Below are 9,117 nucleotides of genomic sequence, written 5' to 3'. Positions count from 1 at the left end.
AGTCTGCACCCCACGGTGGGCTGCCCCACTGCTGCGCCCCCTCCCGCCCTCAGCAAAGGATCAGACCAAACAAGTCAGGGTGTGGTGCAAAAGGCCTATTAAGGCCTGAGTTGGCAAGTGCTTGTGGGACAGACACACTGCCACCACATGTACACATGTGTACAACACATATGCACACATGAATGTACATGTGTGTGCACCCATGCATGGACACACACGCAGACATATGTCTTCTCCTGAAGGCTGTTCTGAGGGGCTGTACCTGGGGACACGGACACCACCACCCGGGCCTGGAGATTCCTATTGAATCTAGACCTCGAGACCCCACACGTACGTGCAAGCGTCGGCTTTTGTGAGGTTCTCCAACGGCACAGTGAAGGTGAGGTTCGCTGGCTCGTCCCTGATGGTCATGCGGCCCCTTCTTGCTTCTTGCTGTGTCGCTGACGTCTTCACAACCACATCCCTTGGTATCCGACATGGACATTCGCACCAGTATTTGATGCTTTTGTGTTCCTGCTCGTATGTGCACCGCACACTCAGGGAACCCCCAGTAGTGCCAGGGGCCCCTCAGGGACAAACAGCCTGGAAAGCACAGTTGTCTAAGGGCACCCAGGCATCACGGTGTCCCCCGTGGGCTCCCATCGCACACTGACTGCCCCCATCAGCCACACCCCCTGTGGCCTCTCTAGGCTCCGCTGCAGATTCTGACCCCAGCAGCCCCCTCCTCCAGACCCCAATCTCCTCTCCCACTGCCCTCCCCGTCTGCACCAACCAGGGGCAGGACCCAAAGCCCCCCCAAACACCATCTGCCCCCCAGCTCGGACACTGGCAACACATCCCATAGCATGTATCCCAGGAGAATAAACCCCACACAGAGGGTTCCAGAAAGTTCTCAAGGGCATTAATGCACGGGCAAAGTTTGGGGTTAATGAAATCGCTCTCACCCAGGCGTGCTCAGCCCCACCTGGTGCCCCTTGCAGCCCAGCGCAGGGACCCCATTTCCCAGGAAGCGTTTTCCTTCCCAACATGACCTGCATGGCCACCAGTCAGTGGAGGCAGGAGGGAGGCATTGTCAGGGCCCCTGGGTGCCCGTCCGTCCAGGGCTTGGGGACTGGGACAGGCAGAGGCAGGGGCGAGGCCGTCCTCAGGCCTGGGGACAGTGGGAGCAGCTCCCTCCACTCTCTGGTGTGATACAGGGGGAAGTGTGTTTGTGTGTGTGTGTGTGTGAGAGAGAGATAGAGAGAGAGAAAAAGAGAGAGAGAGAAAGAGAGAGAGAGAGAGAGAGAGTGGTATTTGTGAGTGGTGTGTATGTGTCTGTGTTAGTGGTGTGTATGTGCATGTGTGTGTGTGGTTGCTGTATGTGTGTGTGTGTGTGTGTGTGTGGCTTCAGGTCACCATTTCTAAGGTCCGACTCAGTGCTCCCTTCCCTGCCCCACTAGTCTAACTCGCCTCTTCACACTGGGCCGTTGTGTTCATGTGGTGACATGAGAGCAGTTCTGGAAGATTCTCTGCCACCCCATCCCCGCGGCTGCTGTGTCCCCCCCCCAGCCCTCACTGGGATATGGGTGAGGAGCAGTGCCCAGGGGAGCCACGAGGCCCGCACCCACGGCTCACTGGGTGGTGTGGAGGTGGCTGCAGCAGCAGGCTGTGTGGGGTCCTGCGGAGGTGGGGGACAGCTCCCGCGTCCCCACTTCTCTGGCGGGTCTCAAGTCCCCACCACTCCTTCCGGCTGTCTCAGCTGCCGGGCAGGAAGCCTCTAGAGAAGGTGGCGGCTCCTCTGGGTGTCCACAGCTAGGAGCCCCTCCCTATGTCATCACGTCACTTCCTTGTGTTGTGGTCAGATGTACATGCCCGAAGACAGACCATCCCAGACTCCCTGACATTTACTTTTAGTCGTATGGTCCCAGGGCAGCTGTGTCCCTCGGGGTTGGGGACACCCACACCAGTCCCCCGAGAGGCAGAGCAGTGAGGTCAGACAGAATTTAAGGAAAAGGGGGCTGGGAAGTGGGTCTGTGGGGGACAGGGACTCCCCACTCCAGGGGGTCGTGGCTGCTGGGACTCTAGATGCTCGTTACCCGGAACCTTTCCTCAGAGACCCCCACAGTGGGGCAGGACACCCGAGCTCTGAACTGCCCAGTTCCTACTGCAGCGTGGCCTGCTAGGAACAAGGAGGCAATTCTGGGGTCCCTGTGCTGTCCCCTGCCCTATCACTGGCCCATCCGGCCTTCCTGCTCCTGCTCCAGGTCCGACCTGGGACAGGAAGGCCGCATCAGACCCCCGCACCATCCGGCCTCTCTTCCCTGTGTGCACACTCCTTTCTGTATGTTTGTTTTAGGTTTGGGGGCCGTTCCTGACAGTGCTCAGGGCTGACTCCTGGCTCTGCTCTCAGGGGTCACTCCTGGTGAGCCACAGACTTCCAGGATCGAACCCAGGTTGGCTGCATGCAAGAAAGCGCCCTGCCTGCTGTATTACTGCTATGGCCCCTGCACGCTCTTGGGGCCTGTCTGTGGTGTGTCCCCTCCTCCAAGAGGCATCATCTGGAACCAGCCCCCTCGGCGTCTCCCTCCGCGTTTTCCACGTTGCGCTCTTGCCTTGCCCGCTCTCGCCATCCCCGCATGCGGCTGTCCTGGTGGGTGCACAGTGCTTAGCCCCCGAGAGCCTATTCTTCCATCTTCCTTTTCTTAATTTCCTTTATTTTATTTAGCTTCATACTCACCCCTGGCAGTGCTCAGGGCTGACTCCTGGCTCTGTGCTCAGGGATCACTCCTGTCAAGGCTGGGGGAACCCTGTGGTTTGCTGAGGATTGACCAGGGATTGATCGCATGTCCATCAAGTGAGTGACGCTACAGAAGGGGCCCCGTGTGTGGAGCAACTGCTAGGTGTGGGTCAACAAGCCCAGCTGAGGAGCCCTCCACCACCCACAGGGCCCGTCCCCATTTCTGTGTCATCTGCACAGTGTCTTCTCTTTTGCTGACCCAGTGAGAAAAGAATCTTCCTCTTTTCTAAACCCGTGCTGAACCCAGAAGGCTGGGCTGACGGCTGGGGGACGGGTTAGAACACCCGCAAAGGGCCGGATCATAGTACAATGGGGAAGGCACTGGCCTTGCACACAACCCACCCAGGTTCGATCCCCGGCACCCCATGTGGTCGCCTGAGTCTGGCCGGGAGTGAGTGTAGAGCACCACAGATTTGGTTTCTCCCCCAAAGCTTAGTACTGCAGCCACAGCCCAGAGCCGGCAGCTCAGACGCCCCGTGGGACTCACACCCACGGTTATTACCTGGAGGGTTCCCTCTGTGTGTGAGGGGTGCAGCTTTTCTTCGGGTGCCCTCTGTGAAGCAGACCTCACCCACCCTTCGAGCAGAAAGAATTCTCCCTGTGTCCTGAGTGCTTCCTGTCCCGTGTGCCCAGCGCCCCTGGTGCTCAGATTTGAAAGTGGGAACATCATCACCCCGCTGAGATTTTGGAGACTTGGGGTCTCCTGCTGACAGATTACCTGGAGCACCCTTTCCCCAGCTTGCCCAGGAATTAATGGAAAGCTCTTTTGCTTCCGCGCCCGCCATGGAGAAGTGTGGGAGGCCACGTCCATGGCAGTGGCTGGGGCAAGAGGGACGTCTCTCTGCAAGGGGGACGACGGTGGCAAGGAGGCCTCACAGGTCAGAGGTGAGATTCAGTTGGCGCTGCCTTAGGGTTCAGAGTTGCCCCGAGACCCAGGCAAGCCTGGCCCACTTTATTTTTAAATTTATATTTCATTTTATAAGGTGGTTCAACATATTTAGTTACATTTAGCACAGCGGGTAGGGTGTTTGCCTTGTCCGCGGCCAACCCAGTTTCGATTCATCCGTCCCTCTCAGAGATACTGGCAAGCTACGGAGAGCATCCCGCTGCAAGGCAGAACCTGGCAAGCTACCCATGGCATATTTGATATGCCAAAAACAATAACAACAAGTCTTACAATGGAGACATTACTGGTACCCTCTCAAACTAATTGATGAACAATGGGACTACAGTACTATATTACTGCAGTGGTACATTTAATATTCAAACACCATTCTCATCACCATTTTACATGCCCACCACCATTTTGGGATGTTTCCATCCAAAGCCCCAATCTCTGTTCCAAAGCACAACCAAAATAATATAATTTGTAATTTTTTTATGTCTTATACTGGAAAACTGCTGAAAATACTATAAAAAAGTATCCATAGACGAGACAGTCTCAAGATTGTTCTATTTTGGAGGAGCCATTAAGACAGTCTTTAGAATATCACTAACATGTTGTTAAACGTTGAGTGATGTGAGCTTTCATCTATCTGAAACTATGTATATATGCATATATATGTATGTACATATTTCCCCCTATGATTTGTTGCCTACTATTTGAACCCCATCAAATGTGGTCTGGTACTTATGGAGAATGAGTCAGGAGTGTCTTATGATGTGTGGCCGCGAATGCGGTTTCGTGGTCCAGGAATATGTTCACTCGTACATGAGGCCTGGCCCAAAGAGTGTGGGAAACGTCCTTAAGTGTGGCGGTGGTGGGTTCTGGAAGTTTTCGGCTACCAGTGATGGGTCCCTTGGAGCGGGGAGGGCTCTCACCCACCCTGCTCTGGAGGCCCCGAGTGAAACAGCCTGATGTGGAGTTCAATGGCATGGCTATGGTGGTGTCATGTTGCTGTCTTCCAGGAGAAAAAGCCTGTGATCTGGATGGTAGGCGGGGCCACATGGCTTTTGTATTGTGTTATTTTTGGGGGGGGCTCCACACCCGGTAGTGCTCAGGACCCAGTCCTGGCTCTGTGCTCAGGGATCACTCCTAGAGGGCTCAGTGATCATATGGGGTAACGGGTATTGAACCGGGTTGGCCGTGTGCAAGGCAAGGGCCCTCCCCACTGGCTATCACTTCAGCCCCACTGCTTGGAGTATTTGAAGCTCTGGGCATCTTCACAAAGTTCAAGGACCAGAGGGATAGGCATGTGTGATAGTCCACTTGTCCAGCACTTGACCAAACCGATCCCAACACTTTATAGGAGCCCCCCAAGTCCCTCCAGGAGGGACACCTGAGCGCAGTCAGCAGTAAGCCATGAGCAACGACGGGCGTGTGGCCCTAAGCAAACAATAGCACCCAGTGTGGGGAAAAGCTGGTTTCCATAAAGGGTTTTGGGAGCCTAAGTCCCGCCCCTGCCAACACCATGCCAGGAAGTGGGATTTCTCACAGGTCAAAGTTCATCCGTGATCCAAGCCTCGGTCTCAGACCCCTTCTCAGGCTCAATCCTTCCACAGCTCCCGCCGGGCAGAGTGAAACCCCCCGAGCTCAGCGACCCCCTGGGCGGGCATCTCCTCAGCCTTGTCTGGTTGATGATTCTCACAGCAGCTTCAGGTTTCCCAGATGTTCCAGCTGCGTGTCACCCGGGGCGTGTGGGTGTCCTGAAATGCCCCTGTGTGTAGAGGTCTGGGGGAGCTCGTTGCTTGGCCCCTGCTCACTTGAGAAGCTGCCTTGGGTCCATGTGCTCAGCCTGGGCCTCTCCCTCAGAAATTCACGGTTTAGGTGTGCAGGGCAGAGCTCTCTGATTCATCCCGGAAGCACCAGAGACTTTGGCTAAGATTTTATTTATTTATTTATTTATTTATTTATTTATTTATGCTATTTGGGTCTCATCTGGTGATGCTCAGGGGTTACTCCTGGCTCTGCACTCAGGAATCACTACTGGTGGTGCTTGGGGGACCATATAGGATGCCGGGAATCAAACCTGGGTAGCCGCGTGCAAGGCAAACGCCCTACCTATTGCTCCAGCCCTGACTAACGGGTTTTAAAGTTGTGTTCACGAGTCTCTGGAAAGCCCTGGAGAGTGCTGAGGGCTGCGGCCTGGACGTCCCCTCTGGTCCCAGCGAGCATTTGTCTGCATCTCTGGATTGGGTCGGTGGCACCACGTGGGACACCTAGGCCAGGCTGCCGGAGGCGGCTCCCTGAAGGCCCCTTGGGTGCCGTCTCACCCTGAGGACAGCCCCCAGCACGCCCAGCAGCAGGGGCACCTTCGGGAGGATGAGGAGCAGGAAGGGGGCGCAGCCAAGCAGGCACCTGGAGGGACACGGACAGGAAGTGAGTCTCTTGGGGGAGCATCTTCCAACTCTGCACAGCTTTGCTTTTCTGTGGGGGGAGAGTACTGGGAGGGGCTGCCAGCAGGGCTGTGGGGGTCCCCCTTGACGCACAGCAGCAGCGGCTCAAAAACACTCCAAGGGCACATGGAGCTTCTGGGACGAGGGCCCCCCTCCCCTTCCCCACCATCTGATTTGTGCGGGTGAGCATCTGCTGGGGCCCCAGGGGAGGCAGGGAGCTCCTATGTCCCACAGTCCCACCACAGGGCTGGGCTCCGCGGGGCCCTGGGGGTTCCTCCAGATCCAGGATGTGACCAGGACGCTGGGGGTGCGGAGACCTCACCTGGCCCTGGGGGTGCTCGATCCCAGGCTTCCCGACTGAGGGCCTGAGGGAGGCCCAGGAGGAGGCTGCGGCCTGCACCCCACTTAGTGCTTCCCCACTGCTGCGCCCCCTCCCGCCCTCAGCAAAGGGTCAGACCGAGAGCGAGTCAGGGTGCGGCAGGAAAGGCCTAGAATGGCCTGAGTGGATACGCGCTTATGGGACAGGCATGCTCCCACCAGGCAAATACATGTGTATGATAAACATGCATGTACATGTGTGTGCACCCATCAGGCACGCACATATGAACATATGTCTTTTCATGACCAATGTCTTGAGGGGCTTTACTGGGGACACAGACAGCACCATGGGGCTAGGAGATCCTTGCTGAATACAGGCCATGAGACCCCACACCGGTACGTGCCCATGTTGTCTTCTGTTGGTTCTCCAGGAGGGGAGATGGCTCTGAGGGTGGGCACAACCCCCAGCATTTCTTCCTGGTACCCTGGGTGGTGCCCTGAGCACTGCTGGCCCCCAGACCACAGGTGTAGCCCCCAATAAAACCAGCAGCAGCAGATGGGGAGATAGGAGGAAGGGGCTTAGACCAGAGCTGCAGAGACTGTGCGGGGGCCCTGGCCAGGGTCCGGCTGTGGCTGAGCTTCTGACTTTGGCTTTGCGGTTCTACAGGGGGCAGGGGCCACAGTCCCCGGAACTGGGGGCAAAGGAGACTGTTCCTGTGAGGCATTTAGTGTGCGGGGGTCTCACCACATGCTGCTGCTTCCCAGCACTCCAGAAACCTGCCTTTTCCCAGGCAGGCCAGTGAGCTGTGTCCCAGGTTAGAAGGTGACATTGCAGCTTCCAACCCGCATGCGCACAGCACTGCCCAGGGACAGGGGAGGAGGTGCCACCCCAGGTCACTCCCAGAGAAGTCCGTCTCCAAGATGTCTTACCCAGCCCTTGTTGCTGGAGTGGACCACACAGAGGTCCTTTCGGTTGTCCATGGCGAGGTCTGCGTCCTTGTGTTGGATTTTTCCTGGGTTGGCTTTGGTGCTGGTGCCGGGAAAGGAAAAGATAAACAGACTGAGTATGTCCCTACCCCCTGCCCTATATGGCGGCCCCCAGACTCTGCTGGGCCATGAAGCATTTCCACAGGGGACCCCGGCAATCCTGACTCCAGCCTGCCCAACACCTATTTCCACCCCAGCCTCCAGTCCAAGAGCTCTGTCTACGCCGCAGGCTCACACCCGCTTCTCAGGCACCATCTGAGCCCAGCGACCTCACCCTCACCCTGCCACTCCATCCAGCGTCTCCCGGCCCTGAAGCCCACATTGAGGATCGCAGGGCTGACCCCTAAGGGCTCCTCTCTCCACCCATGAGACCCTCTCAGTATCCTCCTACCTTTGCTCAAGTCTCGGATCTGAGCCCTGCCCCTGCCCCTCTTCCCTGAAACTCCTCACCTGGGTACAATGACACCACGACCCGGGCCAGGGGATTCCTCTTGAGTCCAGGCCGTGAGACCCCACAGCAGTATATGCCCGCGTCGGTTTCCGTGAGGTTCTCCAAGGTCACGGTGAAGGTGAGGTTTGCTGGCTCGTCCCTGATGATCACGCGGCCCCTTCTTGCTTCTCGCTGTGTCGCTGACATCTCCACAACCTTACTCAGTCGTTTCGCACATGGAAATTCGCACCAGAATTTGCTGTTGTTTTTGTCTTCCTGCTCGTATGTGCACCGCACGCTCACGGACCCCCCAATGGTGCCATGCACGGAGCCAGGGCCCCTCAGGGACACACAGCCTGGAAAGCACAGCCGGCTCAGGGCACCGGGCACCACTGGGTCCACCTACGGCCCCATTCTCACATCAACTGCCCCCATCAGCCACACCCCCTGTGGCCTCTCCGGGCTCCGGTGAAGATTCTGACCCCGGCAGCCCCCTCCTCCGGACTCCAATTTCTTCTTTCACTGCCCTTCCCGCCTGTGCAAACCAGGACCTGAAACTCCCCCCAAACACCCACCTGCCACCCAGCTCGGACACTGGATGTCCCCCAGGAGACTGAACCCCACAGAAAGGGTGTCAGAGAGTTCTCAAGGGTATTATTGTGGGGGCGAAGTTTGGGGTTAATGAAATCACCCTCACCTGGGTGTGCTCTGCCCCCACCCGGTGCCCCCTCCAGTCCAGCACAGGGACCCCAATTCCTAGGAAGCATCTTCCTTTCCATGGAGACCTGCACGGCCACCAGTCAGTGGAGGCAGGAGGGAGGCGTTGTCAGGGCCCCTGGGTGCCCGTCCGTCCAGGACTCGGGACTGGGACTGGCAGAGGCAGGGGCGAGGCCTTCCTCAGTTCTGGGGACAGCGGGGGCAGCTCCCTCCACTCTCTGGTGTCATACAGGGGGAGTGTGTCTGAGTGGTGTGTGTGTGTGTGTGTGTGTGCCTGGTAGTGTGTGAGTGGCGGGTGTGTGTGTCTGGTGTGTGTCTATGTGTGTAAGTTTCTTTCTTTTTTTTTTTTTAATTTTTTATTGAGTCACCATGTGGAAAGTTACAAAGTTTTCAGGTTTAAATCTCAGTTTATGTGTGTAAGTTTCTTGTGTGTGAGTTTGGTACGTGAGTGTATTTAAGTGGTATGTGTGTCTGGTGGTATGTATGTATGAGTGGTGTGTGTGTGTGTTGTGTGTGCGTTGTGGGTGTCTGTGTGGCTTCAGGTCACCATTTC

General features: G+C 56.9%; 1 protein-coding gene across 1 annotated transcript; it reads right to left on the bottom strand.

The window, feature by feature from the left end:
• Positions 1–5,717: 5,717 nt before the first annotated feature.
• LOC129403264 (CMRF35-like molecule 6) lies at positions 5,718–8,118 on the bottom strand. The gene is made up of 3 exons (XM_055129817.1): positions 7,868–8,118; positions 7,361–7,460; positions 5,718–6,074 (listed from the first exon to the last, which is right to left on the bottom strand). The coding sequence occupies exons 1-3, from the start codon at positions 8,052–8,054 to the stop codon at positions 5,936–5,938; spliced, it is 426 nt and encodes a 141-aa protein (XP_054985792.1). The 5' UTR covers positions 8,055–8,118; the 3' UTR covers positions 5,718–5,935.
• Between the last annotated feature and the right edge of the window lie 999 nt (positions 8,119–9,117).

This window comes from Sorex araneus, chromosome 3 (genome assembly GCF_027595985.1).
Source record: "Sorex araneus isolate mSorAra2 chromosome 3, mSorAra2.pri, whole genome shotgun sequence".
In the NCBI taxonomy this organism is placed as follows: Eukaryota; Metazoa; Chordata; class Mammalia; order Eulipotyphla; family Soricidae; genus Sorex; species Sorex araneus.
Note: the sequence above shows the minus strand (reverse complement) of the source record. Positions and strands in the feature narration are given on the sequence as shown.

What these genes read in the sequence shown, in the direction of transcription:
- LOC129403264 (XM_055129817.1), bottom strand. Translation starts at nt 8,054, where the DNA reads ATGTCAGCGACACAGCGAGAAGCAAGAAGGGGCCGCGTGATCATCAGG. An exon ending in CGTGGTGTCATTGTACCCAG is followed by an intron (nt 7,461 to 7,867) that starts GTGAGGAGTTTC and finishes TCCCGGCACCAG; the next exon opens with CACCAAAGCCAACCCAGGAA. An exon ending in ACTCCAGCAACAAGGGCTGG is followed by an intron (nt 6,075 to 7,360) that starts GTAAGACATCTT and finishes GTGTCCCTCCAG; the next exon opens with GTGCCTGCTTGGCTGCGCCC.